At 43.8% G+C, this 26353-nt stretch overlaps 2 protein-coding genes across 12 annotated transcripts in view; one reads left to right on the top strand and one right to left on the bottom strand.

The window, feature by feature from the left end:
- TBX4 (T-box transcription factor 4) overlaps positions 1-13585 on the top strand; it is a 109929-nt gene extending 96344 nt beyond the window's left edge. For all 9 annotated transcript variants that reach the window (XM_079955649.1, XM_079955648.1, XM_079955651.1 and 6 more), the window contains 3 exons: positions 5261-5349; positions 6485-6726; positions 8220-13585. In XM_079955649.1, coding sequence (XP_079811775.1) covers positions 5261-5349; positions 6485-6726; positions 8220-8848 — 960 coding nt within the window. In that variant the 3' untranslated portion in view covers positions 8849-13585. The remainder of the gene's footprint in view (positions 1-5260; positions 5350-6484; positions 6727-8219) is intronic.
- The window catches only part of BRIP1 (BRCA1 interacting DNA helicase 1), a 229597-nt gene that overhangs the window by 20585 nt on the left and 182659 nt on the right, over positions 1-26353 (bottom strand). For 2 of the 3 annotated variants that reach the window (XM_079955411.1, XM_079955408.1), the window contains 2 exons: positions 7331-7489; positions 6610-6737 (listed from right to left, as the gene is read on the bottom strand). The exons of the other annotated variant lie outside the window; for it this stretch is intronic. The gene's annotated coding sequence lies outside the window, so the exon portion shown is untranslated. Of the gene's footprint in view, positions 1-6609; positions 6738-7330; positions 7490-26353 lie in introns of those variants that run through there. 3 annotated transcript variants of the gene reach the window in all.

Genomic DNA, 26353 nt, shown 5'->3' with positions numbered 1-26353 from the left:
CTGCTCGAGTCTCTGTTCTGTGTATGCAGATTAGGGGTCATGTGGCGTATTAAGTAATTGACTCTGCTTCCCCCCAGCCACTATTTAACACCTGGCTCTGATTAATGGACCTTGGGGTTCTAGTAAAAAGCAAAGTAGATCCCATAGGCTTCAGGTTTGCTCACACCTGCTTTAGAGGAAATGCAGAATGGCCCAGGGCACAAACTCAGAATTCTCAAAGCATTACTTAGGCCAGTGATGAAGCCCCATAAATTGTTTTCAGTATCAAGCTAATCCCTAAAACATTCTGCTTCCACTAAGCTGGGTGGGGGATAAAAAATCTATAAGTAAAGGTAAAGGGACCCCTGACCAATAGGTCCAGTCGTGGCCAACTCTGGGGTTGCGGCGCTCATCTTGCTTTATTGGCCGAGGGAGCCGGCGTACAGCTTCCGGGTCATATGGCCAGCATGACTAAGCCGCTTCTGGCGAACCAGAGCAGCACACGGAAACACCATTTACCTTCCCGCCAGAGCGGTACCTATTTATCTACTTGCACTTTGATGTGCTTTCGAACTGCTAGGTGGGCAGGAGCTGGGACCGAACAAAGGGAGCTCACCCCGTCACAGGGATTCGAATTGCTGACCTTCTGATCAGCAAGTCCTAGGCTCTGTGGTTTAACCCACAGCACCACCTGCGTCCCTCAAAAAATCTATACAGAATGTCAAAAGCATGCTTTTTTTGGTTCTGTTTAGCCTGTAAAATATCAGACACTCTTCACATGTTTTGAAGAATCATCACTTGCTTGATGCTACCAAATCTAGCTTACCTCACAGCTTCAGTAGCGTGGTAAACACACTGTCTACTAATGTTAGAAACATAAGCCCAATTCCCACCATCTTGTGGACATCTCCTAACCTCATTAACTTTCCCCATGTTCAAGTTGGCTGCAAATTGTGTCTCTGAGCACGTACTGAGTGCTCTCACCTTGCTTTCTTCCCACTTCTGTCCTCTTGTTCAGAGGCACCTTGTAGTCGGGATCCAGAATGCCAAGATGTTTCTGGACTCCAGCTCGCACCGTCCCTGACCATGCTGGCTGGGACTGATGGGAGTTGGATTTCAGCAATATCTGGAAGGCACAAGGTTGGTTTTCCTTTACCAATTAAACACCAGCTCCTTTCACTCCAAGATGCATGGCAGCCCAGAGGACACAAGATTTATTATAACCTATAGGAAGATATATCTCCAATCCACAAGATGAATCCATGTGTTGAGTTGACCTGTGCCCCATTTAGGCTGTGGCTATTTTATGCACCCACTCTAAAAAGGACCTGTCAACTGAGAGACTATATTATTTCAACATCCAAAATGCTGCCATTATGGAGCCACAAACAAGCAGCTCATTCCCAGGTTGTCTATTCAAATAAAAACAGACTTGGCAGAGCCCAGGCAGGAACCCTCAGTGTGAATCTTGGTTGCAAAGTTACAGTTGTAAGTGCAGCTGTATAGCCCCAATATGGTTAACCAAAGAATCCACTGAGAACATTCTTAGTAACTGTGGCATCTTTTAATCATGTCAATTATGCTAATCAGCTGAAAGGACTCTGGTGTGAGATCTGTAAAAACACTTATTTCAAAGCGTCCATTTGGGGTGGTGATGTAACATCTAGCAACAGCATCTTAATATCTTGGGACCAGCAGGATTGTATCATTTGGTGTGATACAATCACTTGAAGACAGAGAAGGCAGGAAGGATATGGAATCTGATAAAGGGGCAACAAGAAGAGTTAAGGAAGGGTTTCCTGGAAAGGAAAAGCAGAGCAGAGGTAAGACTTTGAGGCAACAAGAGTGAATAGTCTAGGCGTGCCAGGTCAGGCTCATGGTTCATCTAGTGCAGAATTGTCCACACTGGCTGGCAGCAACTCTCCAGGATTCCACTCAGAGTTCTCTTCCAGTCCTACCTGAAAATTGAATGTGGGCCCATCTGCATGCAAAGCAGATGTTCTGCCGCTGAGCTATGGACTTGCACAAACATTGTGGCCACCTGTTCTATAGGAGCTGCAGGGCTAAATTTAAAGGATGGCTTCCCCTTCAGGGAAGTTATGACTGAGGCAGTGCCGGTGGGGATATGTAGAAATCCCAAAATTAAGAGGCAGGTTTTCCTGATGCAAGAGCCCTTAGGCTTGAAATCTGGAACTTACCCACTGAAGGTCAGGGCTGTGGGTGCCCTAGCTCTTTCCCTGACTGTCTTCCCACCCACCCTAAAACAAAATGTATGGAATGGAGGATAGCTGCAAACGTCTTTTTGTTTAGCAAGGAGATGGGAGTTAGAGTGAGAAGAGAGAAACACTGTAAACAGAACATTCTGCATTCTGTTTGCAGGCAGTAAAGAACTTATTATAATGCCAGTTGTCGAGGTGTCCTTTGGTGACACGGAGTACAGAAAGGAGCTGAATGAAGAAGTGTTCAATTGCACCTTGGTTTGTGGGTGGAGTGTTTAGGCAAAGCATTGCAGCTTCCTGCGGTCTTTGGAAGATTGTTAAGCTGCCACAGGCTCTACCACAGCTTAAGGAATCTCTAGGGAAAGGCTAACTATGTGGGGGGGGGGGCAGCCTGACTCCCTCAATTACAGAGTCAGTAGCATCACTTTCCAGGTATCATTTAGTCACTTGCCTGGAGCTGTGCCTGCCATCAGCCTTGAGAGTGCTGCTCAATGATGCAGTGCACGGGGACACAGGGCGTGGAAGGTAGCGTTGTAAAGAGAGGCTAAAAATATAATAAAAAGCCACATTTTTGAAAATCCTTTTTTGAAAAAGAAAGAGCAGAATTGGCCAAGATGAGTGTGCCAGGAAAGCTGCAGCCAGCTAGCAGAAGGTAAAGTGGCCTCCTTTTGAAATGTCAGTGCCTTCCAGGAAGAGGGACGTGCCTTGCTCACCCACTTTCCCGATAAGCATTGCTGGGCTGCTATCTCGTGTTTTAGCAGGGGCAGTTTTCTACTGGGGTCCATTCCACATTTGTTTCTGTTCTTTCTCTCTCCGCCCCCCCCCGCCCCAATGCTCTTTTGGGCTGGCTTGTGAGGTAGACAAGGCATGACCCAGCCTGTGACAATTTCACCGCTTCTGCTGCTGTATGCCACCATTTTTTTCACACTCCTTTTATGACAAATTTTTAATAACTGAATTTCTCCCTCGCTGTGGATTGCCATGAGAGCGAGCTAAGTGTTATTGTTTCTATTATCTGTTGGTGAGGGTGGTTTCAGCCTTGCTGAACTGACTTGGCACCCTTCACCTACTTAATGGGGTGAGGGAAAGGCATCTTTGGCAATGAAGTTCTACCCTCCATTTTACTCTTAACAACTTGTCAGTGATCCTAATTCCCCTGCCTACTTCTCAATGCGGTTGTGAGGCTGTGCTTAAGTTGAAAACCTTCTCCAACCTTCACTTTTAACTGGGGGTGGAGTCACATTAGTGATTATAGGACAAATGTGACTGTGGTGGTAGCATGGATCTCCAGAAAGAGCTCTGGGGCAGGATCACTTACTCAGTAAGGAATATTTTATCCCGAGTCTTTGACAGCAGGGTAGTGGTGGGCGGACTTCTGTCCACTCCAGCCATTGCTGAGGATCCAGCTTCTCCCTCCATTAACTTGTGATACAAGTGTGACCTCTCTGTTAACCTGCACATGGTGAAGGGTAAAGTAGTGGCTACGTTGCCAGAAATGGCTCCCCACTTCACCAAGGACACCTCCTTTGGGTTTACTGGGTCCTTGCTGGAGTGGTGAGTTCTTCCTTGGCAAAACCCTGCTTTCTCTGCCACTTATGCCAGTTCATGGAGATAACTCTTTCTCCATCAACTGTCTGTGTGAGTGCAGAGGCTTTAATGTATGTATGTGATTTTGAAAAGTGACTATTTAAGTATCTCCCGCTTCTCCATGTAATTTAATACCTTCCCTATTTTTATTATGGAATGGAAACACATCAGAAACTGTGTTTTAGAGCTTGTCCACACTTCTGCTTGTCCCGTGCTTTCTAGGCAGGTTTTTCATTTGCCCAGCCACTTTCTCCAGGCAAACCCCACTGTTTACCGCTAAATTGGAACAGATGTCAATCTGCAGAAAACCTGTTTGATGTTCCTTCTGATTCAGCAGTAAACAGCAGGCTTTCTTGGGGGAAAGTGGCAGACAAGCCCTACACATTGTGTCCCTTCAGTGCCAACTGTATTTTTCTGAGAAGTGCAAGTACAATGATGGCGCATATTAATAGGGATTTGTTTTGCATATAAAGAAGAACCTACCTAATTCAGTTTCCAAAACTATGCAAACTGAAATATGGCCATCCTCCAAAATTCACACTTCTCTGAATTTTGCAGTGCCATTATCCAGCCAAGTAATATGTACAAAAATGCATATACTAAGGTACAGTGTGTCTAAAAATACACATATCAGTAAAATAACACACAAAATATCTTTATATGAGGCATGATTGCTTTGTGAAAAGTTGTATATTAGGCAAAATGCATGTACAAACGTGCACATTAGAATAAATTTGCACTAAAATGCTGTTGAATTCCCATGAGGACTTTTAAAGAGTTGCTGATGGATATGGAGAGCTGAACTGGAAGAATGAGAAACTGAAATTGTCAGATTTGCTTATCATAAATGAATGTGGATTGCACCTTATTCTGACATGTTTCTGAGCCAAAGGTCCCAGAACCAAGGATTGATCTGAACCGATATGTAGGTCACATCTACACTGTAGACATGGACTGGTTTTATACTACCAGGAGGTACTCAAGCACAAAACATGGCTATAGGTTGGTAAGTGCGTTGAAGTTCACTGGGTGATCTTGGGCCAGTCATTATCTCGCAGGTCAACCTACCTCAGAGTTGTTGTGGGGATAATGTGGAGGGGGAGAACCAGGTACACCACCTTGAGCTTCTTGGAAGAAAAGGTGGGATATAAATGCAATAGATAAATAAAATAAAGCACTCTGTAGCCATAGCAGCTTGAAAAGTGACGGGGAGATGTGTGAGATGAATGACTAGCTACTGGGAAGAGATATAAACACCCCACAAGCCAATCAGGAGAAATGCTCATTTTCATCTAACTCTGCAAACAAATCAGAATGAATACTAATAAAGAGTGGATATAATCTAACTACTGCATAACTTTGTTCAAGCAATTCAGGATGAATGCTAAATGCTCAATAAATAGGTCTTCTGGAGAAGCACAAAGTCTGCAGTCTCCTTTCAAATTAATAACTCACCGCATTTATTTCCTTAATAGATAACTCAACTGAAGATAGAAAACAACCCATTTGCCAAGGGCTTTAGAGGCAGCGATGACAGCGACCTACGCGTGGCAAGATTACAGAGGTGGGACAACTAAACAGAGACAGATAAAATTAGGAAGGGCCCAGAATAAGCGCAGGTGTCTCTCTGTCTAATACAGCTACTTCATGGGCAGTGTTTTCTTTGTAGGTGGGGAAAACTGTATATATTGTCATCCCTGAAGTGCGCTGCATAACTAAGTTATTAATTTTATAAATTGTCAAGAGTGCTTCTCAGCAATAACCTCAGTGGAGAGTTCTTTCAGACTTGAGTCCTACTATAGCCCAGCAACAGACACAACACACAGGGCTTCTGCTTGTCTGTTTTGGCTCTTGCTGTTGCTGGATCGTGTCCCCTTGGGGGTTCTGTGCAAGCAGCAGCAGATCTTGATCTTCACAGCTATCAGATACTTTGACTTGCACATTTTGCTGCTTTGGCAGGAGCCCGTGTGTGCTTGGCAGAAGTGGGCTATAAATAAATTAAATGTGCATTACAGATGGGAAACAGACATGGAGCAAGGGTGCTTTGCCCAAGGCCACCCATTCAGCTCTGTGGCTGAACTGTGATCTTAAATACAGATCTTGTCGGCTGGGGAAAAGAGCATACGCTCTGCATGCAGAAGGTGTGAGGTCAAATTCCCAGCATCTTCAGCTAAAAGGTCATCAGGTAGCAGGTGAGGAGAACTGGTCTGAGATCCCAAGGAGCTGCTACAGTACCCATACAGTCTTAAGGTGACTTTCTTATGCCCAGCACTCCAGGGCAGTTCTTCTGAGGAACTCCTTCCACATCCGACGATCCAAAGAAGTTGTGTGTGTTGCAGGAGATTCTGGGGACATATCCTAGGGGGCACAGTCCAGGTCATGCATAGTGCTAGTCTGAGAGCCTAATTGGGTTCATTGTTACCCCATATGGAAGGAGTGTGCCTTTCTAAATCATGCCCTCCTAAATTTACACCCATCACTCTCCTGCAACAGGCCCACTGCAGAAGAATAAGAGCAGAGATGGCCTTTGGTCAAGCTTCTTTTAGAGAAACTAGTCCAGTGTTCCTGAAGGAAGCTTCCAAGGAACACAGTTTGGAAACCATCTTTCTAGGGCCACACAATAGTGAGATAACATTCCTGATGGTTTTTTTCTGTCTAAATGTGTGTCAAACTGGTTCTTTTCCTATTGCATTTTGCAGCAAAGAGTATCCAGTGATCTCCAAAAGCATAATGAGGCAGAGGCTGGTGTCAACTCACGGTCAGCTTTCCACTAAATCTGACGTCAACTCACTCCACGGAAGCCACCAGGGGCTCCAGCATTACCAGTATGAGAATGGTGCTCACATGCAGTTTGCAGCATCAGATGCCCAAGACCTGCCCCTCAACACCTTCACGGCACAAAGAGAATCGGGGCTCTTCTATCACTGCCTGAAGCGGCGAGGTAACTGAGATCTGTAGGCAAAAAATTTTAGGCTAGGAGACCTTATCTAACAGAGTAGTGGGGGGTTTCTAGCGGATTCTCTAAGGGAAAAAATGTCTCATACAATGCAATTCTGATTAATAGCAATCTTAGTTACTCTGAATCCTATACGCTTGCATTTCTTGTAACACTAGTTCAATGAATGTGCACACACATGGAATTTCATCTCTCTTTGTGTGTATGTGTTTTATTTGGTGTAACACTGCAATCTTAAGCACACTTATGAGGGAGTAGGTGCCATTGAACTCCCTGAGATTTAATTCTGAGTAAATGTGTTCAGAGCTCAGCTACATGTGACTTTGAAACACTTGACCTAAAAGTTAAACAAAGCCATAAGCTGTGTACCCAAACAAGCAGAAGAGCAAGAAAATTGTTAATTACACCACTCTGAAAATTGGTTCTTTCAGAAAAATGCATTTATTAACTAGCTTATTCATTGTAAAAAAATTCGGGGTTCCTCGCAACAATAATTGAGGCTTCCCAACCTCAGAATGCTGTTCTACAGCAAACAGGCATGAAGAGAGATTCCGCCCCCGCCCCCCCAGCACATAGCAAAAACGTTTACCAGCCCTTAGCATTTATCTGACAAGTTTTCTGCAGCATTTTGACGTGAACTCCTGGCAAATGTAGACCACTTCTCTTTTTCTGGACAGTGCTCTTGATAAGGCATTTGAGGGCTCCTTGAACTTGTCAAAAGCAACACTACAAAAGCATTGTGGCCAGCCTGTTATCGAGATGAATGAAAAGTAATTGCTGGGTGTAAGAAAGCAGTAGCCAAAGTCATTTAAACTTTCAACTGATAGAGAAAGCCCCTTAAATTAAGATTGATTGGAATAGATGGACATTGGCAATGCCCTGCCTTTTTGAGAATGAGGAATGTCTTTCGAAGAATAAGCAGGGCTATTCCAGATCAACAGAAAGCCTGATTCTGCTCAGATCAGGCTGTAAGGTGCATAACGCAAGGGATTAAAAAGCAAGTTGTATGAAGGCAGACTGAAGAACCAGGATAGGGTTAATGCTGGGCAGAGGAGGAAGGGGCTATTCCTACGGTATTTAGAATAGTTCAAATGATCACAAGGAAGATGACAGGGGGCACCTGCCACACCTGCTGTGGAGAAAAGGCAAAGTGGCAAGTTTCAACTGGAGCTTTGTCTTTCAAACTTTCTAACTTTAACGTGCCCTTTTCCTAATTTATTTTTTACTGCATCTTGCAGAAAGGGAACGCATTCAGTTGCCATACCTTTGGGGGCATTCCTATCGCCCTATGCAAACACAGAGAGTGACCAATATATCCAACAATCCAGAGGGATGGTCAGCAATAGGGCACTTTCTGTACCTGGGCTGGATATTGATTATAAGAACTGCATGTAGAGGAAACTAGCAATGTAGTGTGCCCAGAACCTTTTCACTATCTAAGCATTTCTCGCTTTGCTTGTTCCTTGGTATGCATGCAGAGGGTGCCCGGCATTTGGATTTACCCTGCAAACGCTCTTATCTGGACGCCTCCTCTTCTGTCGGGGAAGAGCACTATTTTCGGTCACCACCTCCCTATGACCAGCAAATGCTGAGCCCCTCCTACTGCAGCGACGTGACGCCGCGGGAGGCGTGCATGTACTCCAGCTCCGGTGCTGAAATTGCAGGTGTCTCATCGGTAGAAGACTTGCCTCCTCCTCCTCCTCCTCCACCTTTGAGCTGCAATATGTGGACCTCAGTTGCACCTTACACCAGCTACAGTGTTCAGACAATGGAAACTGTCCCCTACCAGCCGTTCCCTGCTCACTTCACAGCTACCACCATGATGCCGCGTCTACCCACCATCACGAACCAGAGTTCCCAGCCGCCGGGCAACAGCCCCTTCACGGTCTACAATCAGCTTTCACAGTCTCAGGCCCGGGAGAGAGTCCCTGCTCCCTCCTTCCCAAGGGAACGGGTGCACCCCTCAGTGTGCGAGAGGAAGCCCCCCTCTCCCCACTTAGGCGCAGCCAATGAATTCCTCTACTCTCAGACCTTCTCGCTGTCCAGGGAATCTTCTTTACCGTATCATTCAGGAATGGGGACTGTGGACAACTGGCCTGATGGATGATTCCTGCAACTGGGCAGTGAACCTAAAAATTGCGGTTAAGAGTCAATGCTCCAGGACTATGTTAATTCAGTGTTAATACCTGTGGGTAACTTGCACTTCCGTGACACCGACCAAAAACATCGGTGTTTGTGTAGCTGAAGAGCTTGTTTTCTGTTAGACACAAAAGCAGCTCAGTCTTGGGGGTGGGGGAGGGGGTAAAAACCCAGTTCAAAAAAAATAAAGCACTCGGCTCAGTGGCCTGGACCACCAGTCGTATTGCCCAGTGAGAGTATTTGCCTCAAAGAGAGATGTGGTTCCCTCCATGAAATCATGAAACACTTATTCTCCCTTTTCAAGCACATGCATGCACACAAAATATACACCAGACTGTTCACTAAATGCCTCCTCAATTTCCATGCATTTTGGATACTTTGCAAAAAACAATGCAGAGAGCAAGCACACACAAAAATTGAGCGTGTGACCCAGAAAGCCACTTAAGCAGATTAAATGTGTATGCCACTGCCTTCAACCGCAGTAGGGCTTGGCCAAGCTGGTGCAGTCTTGGAAGCTGAAATCAGCACTGATCAGGGGAAAGATTTTTTTTTTGCAGATAGAGAAAGCGCTTCTAAAGAACATCATTTTCCTCCCAAAGGCACTGGGGGATCTGTTTATTTTGGTTTCTTTCATTGTCTGTCTGTTTTCCAATCTTAAATTCAGTTCTCCATATTTCCACATCAATTTCACTTTTTTTTTTTAAGGACTTATAAAATTCATCAACATTCTAATCAAAATTTATACACATTTTTTGTATGCAACTTTTTTATCATATATACATATTTGCAAAGCCATTCCCACTAATATATGCCTTCTACGTTGCACTTTGCTGGAGCACCGCATTACAGAATTTGGAGAACTACAGCTTTAGAAGGATGGGCTGTGTTTTGGTTCGCACATTTGTTTCAAAATGTGTGAATTAGGTAGGTTTGTATCGCGCTACATCCTGTGTTAAGACCTAGTGCTGTCCCAGCAGTGCCTTCTGGGAGGAAATTTATGATGGATGGCCACTGGCTACCCCAAGATTTTGTTGCTCTTACTCTCCACGTACAGCTAGGGGGAGACAGCACTTTTTAAACTCTGCGGGAAAAGAAAGAAGGCATTAAATGATAGCCCCTCCACCACAACTCTCTAATGGTTCGGGGTAGTCCTCCAAATAGTTTGCAGTTAGTAAATCAGATACAGGGGAGACCCAGACAAGTCAACTTCTGAGTTAAGAATACAAACCAGGAAAGCAACCCTCTGAGTTTCTCTGGCAGGAATACCACTGCAATGAACAGGAGTTGTGCCCTCTCACATGACTCCCATAATTCCAGTGGAGATCCTGCTTGGGGTGGGGGTGGGGATGGGATCTGGCTGGATTGACCCTGCTCAGAGAACCACACCACAGAATAATCAATTTAAACATAATGGATTTAGTAATACACAACCAAAAAAGTATTATTTCCACTTAGCTTCAGTGCAAAAATGACAGATGGTCATAAAACTCACTGAAAATGGCCATCTTGCACCAGAATCTGCCTCTCCAGAATATGTAGTTCAAGTAAACATGAAACGTAAGAACATGAAAAGGGCTCTGCTGGCTCAGGCCAAAGGTCCAACTCATCCTTCATCCTGTTCTCATAGCAGCCAACCAGAAGCCTGCAAGCTTGACTGCACCACTTGAGGTAGGCTTGACACAGAACTGTCCTTTCTATGAAACTGATCATGTGCAGTTCTGCCCGCAGCCACGTGCCCTGCTTTAAAAGTCAAAAATGTGCTTTATACTTGTCCTGTTTGCCCCATAGTGGGGTAGGAAAGCTGAAAATAATGCCAATATATTTCACATCAGGCAACCAATGCACCTCATTTGTTTCAGATAGTACATGGGTGGACAAGTCTAAAAAGCCCAGGACACAAATTTTCACAGCCCTCTAGCAGCTATGGTGCTTGCTATAATGTAGTGTATTTAGTGTTAACTGTGGAAGTGTATACTTAATTTGGCCCAAACTAAGCCTCCTGATCTCATCTACCCATGTACTATCTGAAACTAGCTAGGGTTTATGGGAGTTGGAGATGCCATGTTGGCTACACATCTGCTAAAACATCAGTGGCAACAATATCACAGGCAAAAGTTGAAAGGTTTTCCTTACTGGAACGAGTGCAGAGCCTATTCCTGGTCCTTAAAAGGAAAGTAACGAGCAGAAGGAAAACCCAGAAAACCAAACCCAATTAATTCCTGCACCTCCTAAGAATTCACATGCAAAAACCACACTTCAACAGGGGCATACATTACTGACCAATTCCTAGTCACCCAAACTGGTTCTCTCCCCAACACGGTGACGTCTCCAGTCTGCTGGGATTCTACACCAACAAATTGGGATAATGAAAAGGAAGAGATGGTTTTCATGATGGCAGGGCCACCAAGGAGAAGGTTACTTTTCACCCAGAACATCCTGTGTGGTGATTCAATTAGCCTGTGTGCGGCTGGTGTGGGGTTCTATAATCAGAACTGGGAAATCACTACAAGTGTTGCATGCTGAATAATTATTTATATCTATATATATATCTATATATATAAAATATAAATATATATATCTCACAAATGCAGGCCCACATGTTCCATTCAGCTTTGCTTTCTTTTTAAACAATGAAATACGTAATAAAATAATGAATGTTGCAAGGGACATTTTTTAAGGAAAAAAAGCTATTTAAGTTAAAAAAAAATTTTTTTTACACCCGTTTGTGATGTAAAAACTAAGTTTTGGTTAGATGAAACATATATGCTACAGATAAATCTCTATTAGAATCCACTTTAGATAAAACGCAGTGTGGCATTGTTGTTTGTTTTTTTAAAGCTTTGTTACAATAGTATGGACATTTTATTTTACATATCAGAACATAAAAAACATTTTACTACTATAAACTGTCTCTGGGTGGCTTTCAATAACTAGCATCCGCATTCCTGGGCATGTTGCTTCTCCATCATTTATAACAGCCCTTTGGACAACCTGCTGTCCTCCAGATGTTTTATATAGCAGCTGCCATCAGCCCCAGCCTATAAGGTAAAACTGTTCTTGGTCCACGCTGCCATGGAGAAGAAAATTCTCTTGCGCAGAAAAGGAAGAAGGGTATGCTCTCCTTGTCCTTGACAGCATTAACAATTTTCTTTAAAAATGTGTATGGATATTTCGTTGCAACAGTCAACCCCCCTTATCCCACCTTGCATAAGATAGGACAGTGCAGGAACAGCTTTGCAACCCAGAAGGCTATGTGTTCAGTGTCCCTTACCTCACACCCTATCTGCAAGTTGCTACCATCATTATGAAGGGGCTCCTTTGAGTATATCTTAATTATACACATTTATCTATCAGTAACCTTGCTTCGTTCAAAGACTTGGAGTGAGGAAAAGCAATTTTTAAAAGCCCCAGCCTTTTTCTTCTCAGGTCTTATATGGATTTATATTTCCAGCACCAAACTCATTGGTCTGTTTCCCCCATATCCCTTGGCCTCAACAGCACTTCTACCAATATTGGATTTGGCCCTCACTCTGCGTAGAACAAATATTATAGCAGATTGCTGAGGGCCTATACGTCATGCTCAAATATGCCAGAAATTAAAGAAACTAAATCCATGGGTTAAAAAATAAATTTGCTAGCATTGGCCATTTCATGCGTTTGAGAAAAGCCAACATCTGGAATAAAAAGGGTGCTTTTTGGCAAGCCTATTTTCTTATGAAGGAGGCGGGGTCCTCTCCACATTCTGGAAAAATATGGGCTGCTCCACATTACTTTTAGTATGTCATTAAATAATTCTTATTGCAGCTTGTAGAAAAAGAATGTTTCCTTTGAAGAGGAGAAACTCCCCGAGGAGAGGAGGAGGAGGGTGGAACACTCTGTAAGGCAGAGAAGAAGCTATCACTTCTGTTGGGCAGGCAGGCTTCTCCAGCGTTACCTGGCCCAGATGAGTAGACTGGGAGGTAGCCGAATCCTAAGCCTTGCCACAAAGCCACAGAAATTGTTAGTAGGGGGCATTTGTAGTAATGGTTTGCACAGTGCAAAAGGTGAAACAACAGCGAGAGAAACAACTGTTTGGTACAAAATTGCAACCATCCAGGATTATTACAAATTATGAAAGGACCTGCTAATTGCCTAGGATTGCTGAGAATAACCACTGTACACAGCTGTAAAGTATCTATGTGAAAAATACCCAGTTCCTGCCAAATAACAATTACAGCCAAATGTCCAAACTGAATTGTGGCCAGCACCATGTTAAGTATGGGTGACCATCAAGGTAAAGGCCACATTATATGGTAACACAAGCAAGTACGTTGCCCTCTTTGAAAAGAAGAAGAAAGCCTTTTCACAAGCTGGTGCCTTCCAGATGTTTCAGACTACAACTTCTACCAGCCAGCTGAAATACAGCTCTTCTTCCAAATTCACACTTCCCAACAATGCAAAATTGCCTGCAGAAATGTGTGCACTAGGCAAAGCTGCATATACATATGTACAAACACACATATAGACATATGTGTATATTAGGAGGAGAGCCACATGTGAAAATGTGTGTAACCGTTCATGTGGAATTTATATTTGCAAATGAATGTGGAAACAGGGTGAACTGTTCTTAAGATTGGAAAAAATGACAAACCAAAATTGACAGATTCAGCCATCCCTACAATAATACAAAGGGAACTATGCAAGAAAGGACATGGTTCTGTCTATAAAAACACAATCACAATGTGGAACTGAATTATGAAGTTCAGCAAAAGCCAAAGGTAAGAGACATAGGTTGCTCCTTTAGGGCTCAGAGTAGTTCTATGGATTGCAGCAGCAGATGGTTGGGATGGGTCATATTTATGACACCCCCTGTCAGTCTAAGCCCTGAGGTGGAACCCACTCAGTGGAGCACACTTTTTAAAAAGATCCAAAACACATTCAAACAAGATTAAGGCCTGGTATGGATACTGACTCAGTCCTGAGCTAAGCCCTAAAATCTGCTTGTCCTCTCTCAAACAGAAAGGGTGGAGGGGTGGAGAAACTGCCCCTTAACCAGATTTACCACCTATAAACCATGGTTTGCAAAGCCACTTATTCAACTCCTGATTTTACTACACCATTTGTGGTCAGCCCTTAACAATGGTTTGAGTGTAGCATCTAACCACGATTAAAGAGCACAAACCATTGTTAAAAGTGTTTACATTCACTTTCTCCTCTTATACAGTTTCCTTCTCTTACCCACTTTGTTTTGATTCTTATTTATTATGACTCTGCAGCCACTGCTGTTTGTGTCTGGGTAACTGCTTGACCAGTGCTGAAGCCCAAGAGTGGTCCTCAGCCCACAGTTTGAGAAGCACCGCTTGAGATGTTTTGGACTACAATTCCTGCCATCTCTGATCACTGGTCATATTGGCTGGCTGATGGGAGTTGTAGTTCAATAACATCTGGAAAGCACCAGGTTGGGGAAGTCTGACAGAAGGTCTGCTGGGCCAGAGCCAGCTTCAGGTTGTAGGTTTTTTTTGGGGGGGGGCAGAAATGGGCACCGGAGGAATATTTGATAGCAGCAGTACCAGCTCCCCAGCTGAACCATAATTCACGTTTCCCACAATGCACTGGAGTGATGCTACATGGGGTGCATTGTGGGAAATGTAAATGGTGACTCCTAGACCCAGCACTGGTCAAAAGGGCTCCCTGGCACCTGCCCTAGGATGCCACATGCTGGCACCAGGCTTAGAGCTTTGAAAAGCCATAATCGGTGACTTGAATTTTACTCAGAAGCATGCTGACACTTACTGGGGAGGAGCCAAAGTTGTAAAGCAGATAAAAGGTATTATTTTAAGAAATCAAGTAGTTAGCAGTGGTTTGGTCTCTGACCTGTGTGGAAGGGAAGGTCACACTGTCTTTGATGAAGAGCAAAGGACTGTACTAATATCCAATTAGCTCATTTTCATTGCATCCGACTTGTTGCTGAAGGGGTTTGTACACACACGGCATAAGTGTTTTACAACACCCCAAGTTCTTTTATAGAGGAATTGTTTGAACACATATAAAAAGAAACACATAGAGCCCAGTGCTCTAACAACTTGCCTCAAGTAATGTTTACACAAACAACGACAACCACAAATCTCAGGCTTTCCTTTCCTTTCTTTTTTTAAAGAAAGACCGAGCTCCCGAACGTTGCTTCGTTTCAGCTAGGAAATACTTAAGTGGTTCTCCGCAAGCCATAAGGAATCAATCAAGAGGTATCTTGGGAAGGTGATGAACTCGCCGTGTGCATCAGGAAATAATGGGAACCAGCAATGGGCGAGCAGAGCCAGAGAGTAAGCAAAGGTGAGAGTTACCAAGAGATGGCAGGCAGGACAAAATAGACAACGGGACAGGTAATCAATTCAATTTGAACAGGTGACTGAAGGCACCATAGGCCCCTTGTCTTCGGCAATTAAAACATCATTCTCCAAGATGAGGCATCAAAGGTCAGGCAGAAAGAGAGAAAGTTAAGGAGTCAATGAAGCCGCAAGTTTAGCAGGGATCTCAGCTCAGAATGTAATGCACAGCCTCTCTTCCTGTCCTTTTAAGAAAAGCAACCAATTTGAAGATTAGATAGCTTTCTTTCCTAGGCATTCATCATTATGAAGGAGAGAAGACAGCTTGGAAGCTGGAAGAAAACCTTGATGGGGATTTCTGTACAGTATCATTCAGACAAGATTTTACAACTGCGCACACATGAACCTTACTCTCCTCCCCAAAGAAAAAAAAATGCGGGTGGGTGAGGGGAAGTCAGCCGTTTCCCTACATTCCTTCCTTTCCACAGGGTTGGGAAGGGGTATGGAAACTTTCTACACAAGTATTCCAATCCACCTTGACTTTGTGCAGTTGGAATGCTCGTCTGGACACGCTTCCCGATGCTCAATTTACGGATACACTGGGTGCAGAGGAACAGCCCCGTTTTGAGTTGTGACTCACTTGCAGGAAAGGGCAACCAGCACTGCATCCGGGCCAGAGGTTTATTCCCAAACATTTTAATGTCAAGTTCATACAGTCGCTACAGCACATAAAGGTCACCCCCATGTGGAATTTCTCCTCTCATTCGCCTGTGGTGAAGCTCCTTCCCGCAAATGTGGTCAGATTTATTTTTATCCATTTAATGAAAACTGACACAATACTAACCTCCTACTGTAGAAAAACACTAGAACCAAAAATAGCTTTTAAAGAATGATGCGACGTTCTAAAGGGCACTCAGTTTCAAACTGCAGGCAATTGCTCTGGAATCCTTGTGGAATCTCATTTTCTGTATATTGGTATTATGTTTTAAGATATGCCCTTAACCAAGCCCCTACTATTAAATCATTGGACTCAATAATTAATCAACTGATACTTCCTCCAAACCCAGAGGACACAGCTGGTCCCTGCCTGTTTTACTGCACGCTGATTGGTGGTGTCTTTGAAAAAAACCTCTGGGTTCCCATGAGGTGCAACTCTGTGCAACTGTACAGAGCAACTGCTCTCTAACTGGGAATCCATAATCTTAGTCGATCAAAATCAATGATTTTTTAAAAAAAGTATTATGCAGTATTACTATATGGCTCTACAGTTCCTCATATGGAGATTCTTGCATTTTAAAATGCTTCCTAGATCCCCTTTCTTAGGCTTTTAAACTATTTTTAACTAGATAATTCCAGTACGTGGCTGCATATAAAGAAAAAAAAAATGCAATCGCCCTTTTGATATCTGTCTCAGCAGAAGAACTCAACGAATGTACTGAGGTTTCGCTAATGAAATTCTAGACGGATTCCACATTGGCAACCAGATCTCTATAAATTAGCCTCTGATGCTTGCTAGGATTATCATAAAAAGGGTTCTGTTATCCTGCAACTGCTCCCCCCCCCCCGAAGTCTTAGCGCTTATGGGTAATCTGAGGCTCCTTAAAGGATCAGCTGCATAAGCAGAGCAAAATGGAATCCATAAACAGTTGAATCAGTGGAGGCACCTTTAATCTTCTGCGAGGAGGGGCGAGAGAGATCATTTCTGATGGAGTCCTTTTAGTCTCTGGGGACTCTCCTGTTAGGCCCCTCATGGGAACAAAAGGCTGCAAATGCAGCCAGATTCCTATGGTATCACTAGGAAGGCGGAAGCAGGCTGCTAGAGATGCAAGGGAAGAGTGAGCCTAAGAATGCCGGAAGAAGCCTTCAGTGGGATCAGTGTCCAACCAGATGCCCCAATGGGAAGCCCACAAGCAAGACCTGAGTGCACCAGCGCTCCTCTCCCCACTTGTGATTCCCAGCAGACCGCCTCCAACAATGGAGCTCGAACATTGTGGCTTGCAGCCGTGGATAGCCTTCTTCTCAGTTTGTCTAATCCATTTAAGTTCATGGCCATCACTGCCACTTTCGAGAGCAAATTCCCACCTTAGCTATGTGCTGTATGAAGAAGCACACACAGACACATTTAGCAAATGGATGGCCTTGTTGCTTGGTTCTGACCCCTTGGCACAGCTCCTGGGTTCTTGGTACCTGACTCATCTTTGTCACTCAGTCCTGATACTTGCATGTTTGTGTTCATTTTGTACCAAGCTAAGCAGTGCCTGCATGGGAGACACAAATGAAGTTTTCTGGTTCTCTGCTGGCAGCAGCGCCCACCTTGGCCAGAGCATTAGAACATCAGAAAGTAGGAAAGAACTTTCTTTCTTTCTTTCTTTCTTTCTTTCTTTCTTTCTTTCTTTCTTTCTTTCTTTCTTTCTTTCGCGCTTGCTTCAACACAGTTTAACTGTCATGGCTTCTCCACAAAAAAACTCTAGGACTTACAATTCATTGAGGGTGTTGATTTTTTAAAAAACAAATTAAGTTTCTAACCTCCCTTACAGAAATTCAAACTACACTACAAACCCTAACATTCCAAAGACTGGGAATATGCTTGACATACTGACTTTTTCTTGCATTTGTAACAAAAGTCTCTTTTTATTATTTGAAAATGTCAATCCTGGCAGCTGCACTGATGGTTAATTGCACAAGAAGGGGACTCCATTCTAAATCTGCTATTTCTCCCCTGGATCAACAACAACAACAACTGCAAAGAAAGCTCCAAACCTCAGAGTGCCTGAAATGTGATTTAGGATCATCACCTGCCTTCCTCATCCTCATCCCGGCATCCTCGAGCCTTTCATGAAGTCAATTTCCTGGAGGCCTGTGGCCGTCACATGGAACAATCCATCCTCAGTGCCCCTCTTAAGATGTTGATCCTTTAATTTCCTCCACCCAGCTCCTGAAGGCAAACGAGGACCCACTTTTTATGCTGCGCCTTTGCACTAATCGTTTGTGGCAGGCAAAGTGAAAAAAAAAAGAAATCATTCCACATATTGCTACCAATTTGGCCAGAAGAGGTACTAATTTGGATGAACTGCTAGGCAGTTTTTAAGAGCTGAGATGCTGGATCACTTAAAAAAAAAAATCTACCTTGTGGACCAAACAAATGAGCCACTATGCAAGCAACAGCAATTTAGGGATGCAAACCTGTAAGCTGATCCTGACCTCCACAATGGTGCTATAGCATCAGTTGTTGCAACCTTCCCAATTCTACAATTCGATTATTCTAACGACCAGTGCTAGCTGGCAGCAATATTTTGCAAACCTGTTTAGAACTGGGTGGAGATGGGGCAGGATGAGGGCTGTAGCCAGTTGCAGAACACCTGCTTTGCCTGAAAAAGGTTCCAGGTTCAAGCCTTGGCATTTTTAGGCAGCGCTGGCAAAAGATTCCTGTCTAGAAAGCTGCTGCCAGTCAGTGCAGACAGTACTGAGCTGGAAGGACCAACCCACTGACTTGGTATAAGGCAGATTCCTATACTGTTCCTGACTAGGACAGAACTGGCGGACTTGGTGGAACTCAGCTGACTGAACGGATGTCAGTGGACTGGCCACAATGGCTGGAAGGAACAGAACTGTCAGCCAAGAGAATAGAGATGTCACCGCCAACATTCCTCTGCAGTGTAGTTTAGCGTGGTCATTTTAGAATTTGGCTGACTGAAAATAACTTCAAATTTGGAATACAGGAAACTGTCCTAAACTAGGTGTCCCCAACTGTACTGGGCCTGGGGGCACATATGAAAATCTAATAAGTTGCTGCAGGCACCACAAAATACTCATTTGACCTAAGAAAAACTGGATATTCCAACACCCTGCCACGGCAAAATGCCTCTACCCAAAGCAAAATGAGGAGAAACACAAACACACCCCCATGCAACACCCTCAAAAACACAGACAACAATTTTAACTGAGAACAGTTTTTTTAAAATCAGGGCCTTTGGTGGGTGGCAAAAGGAATGTCTGAGGGAACCACTTCACAGCATTGCTTCATTATTATGAACTATACACTAACTGGCAGCCTGGGGATTTCCGAAGGATGTGCAAAATTCTGGAACACACAAACATCACTTTTGATGACAAACTGAGATTTGGAATCACTGTTACAAGAATGCATTAGGGGTATGTTTGGTTAAAAACAACAACACTTAGCTACGCTCATGAATTTACATATTGACTTATTTATTTATTCTTTTAAAAAACTCCGCCTTTTTTAAAAATGAAGTGCAGATACTAAATAACAAATAGCAACAGCCATAGCCAGGGGTTGAACCTGAGACCTGCTGCACTCATAGCTGGGTAAACATGGACTTCTGCGTTTTTGCCACAATACTTACTGTCTGGCTAAGACAGGCTGTAAACATTATATTAATAAAGGAGGTAAGCAGTATATTAAGATCCAAACAGATTTAAAGGAATGCTGGCAGCAGTCCTCAGAAAACACAGAAGTTGTAGAACAAAGTCAGATTTGTACTTGCCTCCTTGTTTTTGATACCTTTGCTCTCTGCACCAATGAGGGCTAGAAACTTACTTTTTTGCTTTAAAGGAAAAGGAGGACCCTAACAAGTGCATCTACGAGTGAGGCAAAAGTATGTCAGAGAGTGTTGGCAGCATTTCGCCAATCCCAAGATGTACATTGACATGGCCAAAAGAGGAGGGAAAAATACAACACCAGTTGATTTATGTGCTGCTAATTCCCCCCTGAGATGGTCAGAATTGGACTGGCCTGATTGTAGCAGGAAAATCTCTGCACAGAGATCAGCTTGGGCATAAGATCCTAATTATTTGAAAGCCATTTGTTTTCACAGTGTGCATTTTTTTAAAAAGAGTGTTCGAGTCAATGGCATTTTAATACATTATTAAATGGCTTTTTTTACAGCAGGACGTCTGTTTTGCTCTTTCTGCCCAGGCCTGAACTTGGGGCTGCAGAATTTTACGTTTCAGGCTGAATCTCTTTTCAGAATTTCACATACTTAAACTAATTTAATAAATAGAAAGTCTGAAGGACCTGCTAGTTTAAAATATGTCCTCACAGTACCTTTAGACTTTAAATAGTATTGCATTAAATACAGCGAATGCAACTGAAGAAAATGTTGAGGTGCAAATACCATAATCTTTTAAAAGGATATTAAACTGATAAGTAAAAATAGCTGAAATGTAAACCCTGCGATTCTGGCATTTAAAAGCCCAATAACTGATTTTGAAAACTTTTTTTTTTTAAAGTCCTGACCTTTCTAGTTGTTGTGGATACAGCCCCTCCCAAAATGGAAAGAAAAAAAATCTACCTGGGATACCACGAAAAGGATAAAGCAACCCATCATTTATCCATTTATCTATCTTGTTGCTATGAATTAAGAAATTATCTCAAGATACATTCATTTTAGTAGCCTCTAGGCAACTGATTGCTCAAAACTGGAAGACCCCAGAACATTTGGAATTGTCACAGTGGAAACAGAAAGTATGGACACTGGTGCTCTCCAAAAAGTTAACTGAGAAAGTCAAGGCATTAGCCAAGGCATTAGCAGGAAAGGAGAAGATGATAAATTTATGGTGAAATGATAACCATTATTACACATTCAATGGACTAGTACTCACAATGGAACCCACAGAACTCACTCCTGACGCCTTGGAACAATGTTTTCCTGTAAAGAAATGTTTTTGGAGGCTGTGGGGTAGGGTGGGTGGGAAGTAGGTAATACTGAAAATTAGATCTATTGATTTAATTCGTGGGTAGGCAAACTAAGGCCCAGGGGCTGGATCCAGCCCAATCGCCTTTTAAATCGAGCCAGCGGATGGTCTGTGAATCAGCGTGTTTTTACGTGAGTAGAATGTGTCCTTTTATTTAAAATGCATCTCTGGGTTATTTGTGAGGCACTGGAATTCGCTCACCCCCATATAGTCTGGCCCCCCACAAGGTCTGAGGGACAGTGGACTGGCCCCCTGCTGAAAAAGTTTGCTGACCCTTGATGATAATAATATTTATACTGTGTTGCTATCAGGGCTTTATTTCAGCTGGAACTTGCTGGAAGTCAGTTCTGGCCCCTTCTCAGGTGGGTCCCATTGCCATTATAAGAGAAGGGAGGCGTTCATGGTGAGTTCCGACACCTCTTTTTCTAGAAAAATAGCAGTTTCCATGAAACTACTACTCGAAAGGGTTTGTAATAAGATGCCTGTGGACCATCGGTGAAAACAGAAACTGACTCTTCTTCAACATACTAATAATTAGAAGAAGCAGTAGTCCTGTTTATTTATTTGAGATCTGTATCATTCCCAAGAATAGAAATTGCGGCCAACAACACTTAATACAACCAATAACATACAATAAATAATCCCATCAATAAAACATCAAATAAAGCCAGCAAAACATTGTAGCAATGCCAAGACCAACAGCAATTAAAGTTACAAAATAACTAAGCCATCTTCATCGCATCTTAGAAAAATTAGAGCGATTCCAAAATACCTCATCACTGTTATAAAAGGGTCTTCCTGCTTTCCTAAAAAACCAACAACAGAGAGCTATATGGGGAAAAGAGTTCCCTAACAAGGGTGCCACCACTGAAACGGTTCTCCACCGGCCTTCGGCAACCTGGTGCCCTTTGAATGATGCTGGACTTCAGTTTGGTCCCAGTCAGCATGGCTAATGGTCAGGGATGAGGCCACCCTTCACCTCGAGAGGGACTAAGGTCAAGTCTCACTACAATATATGCTTAGACTGGATTGTCGTGTTGTGTTTTGAAATGATCTCCTGTTTAATTGCTATTGTGGTGATGTTTACATTTTTGTTGTTCTGTAGTAAGCCACTCTGAACATCTTTATACAGAAAAGTGACATTCAAATTTTAAAATAAACATGGAGGCTCAATCAAGTGACAAAGCAGCATTACTTTTTGTCAATTTAAGAATATAGCACATTGATTTTCTAAGTTCTGGTGACAATGCGCCATGTGTTCCTGGGGAACTCCATTAAGACATCAATCAAAGCAACATTGTAATCTCCTAGTGTAAACAGACAAAATTTTAAAAACCTGCAATTCCAAGGGACAAGACCGCCATCTATAATCACACCCACACTAAGACCTAAACCAGTTTCAAGCTGGCGTAATTATTACGGTTCTCAGCCTGAGAACTGGAGTTACACTGAGCAAGACAATTATCCATCATAATTCCTTATCAGCACCTTCACAAAATGACAGTTCCTACGAGGAGGGAGCCATGACAAACAAAATGATTTCAATCTGGTTTAAATGTGGAAATGTCTACATGAACAAAAGTATTATTTCCACACAGTCCCACGGCGGCTGTTGGGCCCTGATGCTGCTTACAGATTTAAGAACTTTAAAAAAGAAATGAAAAAGAAAAGGAACGAGTGTATTCGAAATGCAGGAATTTCACCGGTGTCTGGATGGATGTTTTGCGTTAACATGGCTTTCAAGACCAGCTACAGGCCAGCATGCCAAAATTCAGCCAAGAGGTGTGTTTTTATGGCAGAGTCATAAACCCACAAAATTAGTGGTTGAGAATGGAAATTCTGACACATTCTTGATATTAATAGCGGGAATAAGCAGTGCCTTTTCTTTTTCTTTTTTCTTTGACAGGCTGAGCCAGTCTCTTATATCAATGGTGCTACATAGTCTGTTTCTGTGTGCAGCAAGTATGCAGCCTTTAGCCAAGTGGTCGCTACAGATTTAAGCCTCTGGGGGTGGCTCTCCTGGGGGAGAGCTTGGAGAAGGGGCAGCAGGAGTTAGGGGTTGTGCCCTTGAATAGCAGGGCTGAGGAGCAGGCAGTAGATAAGGACTTGGAGTGGGGGGAACAGAGCTCAAGTCTCTGCTTGGCCATGAAACTCACTAGGTAGCCATGGGCAACCACCCACTCTCAGTCAAACCTACCTCACTGGGTTGTTGTGAGAATAAAATAGAATAATGCACCATGGAATAATGCTGCCTAAGCATCTCTCAGAGGTGGAACCCAGGCAAGGGCTTCAGAAGATGTCTTAGGGTAGACTCAGGCCATATCTCCCTCCACTGGCTTGTGTGCCCACCATCTTCCTTTTCTTGTGGGAATGGGAATGATTTCCTCTGGGCTGCATCAACTCTCGCTTTGCTGGCATTTTAAAAGGGACAGGCAGGACCTCTGGGCTGGTAGCAGGCAACCCTAAACAGTCTCTGTTGAGGATGGCTGGATGTGGCATTTTAAAAGGCTCAAGTATGCTGCTGTTTAGTTTTTGTTTTTAAAGGGAATCTGGGCAGCTGCAAAGGTGCTATTCCAGTTCAGCCACTGCAGCAAGGTCACCGTCCAGGGAAGATTCCTGGCCACTTTTGTTTCCACTCCAGGCTGCGTATAAAGAGGGGGTTTAGCCAAACGCTGGTGTGAAATATTGACTCTGCTTGGAAGAAATAGCCAAGTTCTTAGAGTCAGGCAGACACAGATAAGTGGGGACCTTCAGCCCTGTCTAGACTAATAAATGAAAGCTTCTCTCCCACAGTGGTCAACACTAAAAGGGATGTGGGTAGCTGGGTCCACTGGATCACGTGTGGTAGGAAGGACTCAAATTTTGAAGCCTTTTGGGGCAAGCCAAATGCTTCGTCGAAGGCATCAGTCTTCTGCGGTAACCCTACTGGGTTGGCAAATGCCAAGCATCACAAAAAAATGACAGCTTTCCTCACTGCCAGCTGTGGCTGGATGGAGAGAAACCCCAAACTCACTGAACACTGGAACAGGACCGCAGTGTGAACTGACCAAAAGAGTCATGTTAGCACCTTGGAAGCTCAACTTGACTGACCAATGCACGAGGAGAGGCCCTTTCCCCTCCCAAAGATTGGTAAGAAATAATGGAAGACTTGTGCTCCACTGTTTCACACTGAAAGGGGGCGGCAATTAAATAAAGCATCCTCTACTGACCCAACAGATTAATCAGGAGTGGGCAGATTTTGTTTCTTTGTTTTCTGCTGGGTTCAGCGGTTGGAGCCTGGTGCAAAGTAACAGCTCAGGAACAGGATGAAGAACTGTAGAGCCCAGTGCCTCTGAGCATACGCTCGGCCCAGTAATTTGTTTTCAGTGCTCACAGATACACCCCTTCATACAAAATGCTATTCCTGTCCCCCTCCACCCAGCTTTCTCGATTACAGCGGCCTAATTTAGGAGGGGGGCAGGATTCTTGTAAAGCCATTGGGAGTTGACAACCCCTGCTGATCTACTGCAAACAACCTGGAGATTTAATGGGAGATTCTGGTCTACCTTTTGCCTGCCTATGGATTAAATGATCCGGACCTCTGCAGAACCATGTGCCAGACCCATGTATATGTAAGCCAAGCACTTCCTTCGGAGATCATGTGCTACCAGAACGAACTTTGTACAAACGGATGAAGGCAAGGGGCCAGTCTGCAGCACCACTTTGTTCCCCCTCTTATCACACACTTGGGTGGGTACAAGGTCAGGGAAAAGTTAGGAAAGAGCTGGCTGTGTGTGCAGTGAGCCATCTGAGGCACTACAGCTACAGTCCATTTATGGCAGGTGCATACAACCCAACGTATGTTGGCCTTTCTCCATGTAGTCAAGGGAACACAGAGAGCTGCCTTGAACTAGACCAGACTATTTCTTCATGAAGCCCAGCCATAGACCGGCTTCTGACCCCTGATAGTATGACAAGAAGTTGCCTCATAGCAGGTCAGTCTCTTTGCCCATCCAGCTCAGTACTGTTTCCTCTGGCAGGCAGAGGCTCTCCCAGCTCTCAGTCTTTCCCATCACCTGCTGCTACTTGATCCTTCTAGTGGAAGACACCAGAGAATGAATATGAAGCCCTTTTGCATGCCAACCATGCACTCTCCTCAGGTATAGCTCCTCCATATTCCACCCATACAGAAAATGAACATGTTGGGCCACTTCCCTGATATGCTAGCTTTCTATGGGCAAGGATTTATTTTTCTATCTACAGAGGAGCATTAAACCTGTGAGCCTCTACCGGAAGTGATGTAGATCAGATAAAGGTTGACCTTCGCTTGCGAAATCACAACCTTCTCTCAGAATGTTTATTGGTTCAAGCTCCAGAACCTTGATAGGGGATAAAGCTATACATTAACTTAGAGCCTACTGGATTGTCAACCCAGTCCATTGGATCCTCTCTTTAGCATGTACTGTCTTTGCCCAGGTGCCTCTGTTGCCCGAGAATTAACCCATAAAGCTGGGTGACAAATTAAGTATCGTGTAGGACATTAGAATAATAGAAGCCATCTTCAGTCCAAACTTGGCCATCAGCTTGACCCAATTGTGAAAGGAATCGTGATTGCCCTGATCTCTAAACACAATCTCATACCATGTCTTGACTATCTCATGCACAGAGTCCATCCCTGCCCACAGAAAACACTCTGGTATTCTGTAGTGCTGGCCCTATTGTTAGGTGAAATGAGCATTCAGAGGCTGGAGGTAACACCAATGGCTTTCCTACACTGTTAGGGTGTTGGATGAAAGTGGATGGAGAAATGTTCTTTTCTCTCTCATGTAACACTAGAACATGGGGATACCGATAAGGCTGATGGACAGATAAAAAAGAAATCACTTCTTTGCACAGCACATAGTTAAAGTAAGGAACTCGGTCCTGCTGGAGGCAGTGATGATGGTCACTGACTTGGATGGATTTAAAACAGAGTTACATAAACTCTTGGAGGAGAAGAATGGCTACCAGCCACAATGTTGATCTTTAGCCTCCACTGTTGGAGGAAGTGTACTTCTGAATACCAACTGCTGGAAACTGGGGCTTCCCAGAGGCATCTGGTTGGCCGCCCTGAGAACAGATGGGCCATGGCCGGATACAGCAGCCAGGCTCTTCTTATGTCCTGGTGATGACCCAGAGTCCCTCTCAACTGCTATGAGTCTGTTTCCCCTGAGACCCCTAAGTGAGCCTGTACTACACCCCTTAAACTAGCATCCTGCACCCTCACCATAGTTAAAGTATGGCAAGTTTCAACAGCCAGTCCCGCTGGAACCTGCACGTTCCAGGCAACGGAGGCGCCATTTTCTCCATTGCCTTAGGCAGCAAAATATATTGAGTTGGCCCTGCTAGTCTGTATAGCGCTGACACCCTGTCAGTGGCAAATAAACATTGAATAATAGCAGCACCAGGAGGAGAAACCAGAATGAGAACCTTAC

Source organism: Podarcis cretensis (assembly GCF_951804945.1).
Source record: "Podarcis cretensis genome assembly, chromosome: 15".
Taxonomy (NCBI): domain Eukaryota; kingdom Metazoa; phylum Chordata; class Lepidosauria; order Squamata; family Lacertidae; genus Podarcis; species Podarcis cretensis.
The sequence above is the reverse complement of the archived record's forward strand: the minus strand, read 5'-3'. Positions and strand labels throughout refer to the sequence as shown.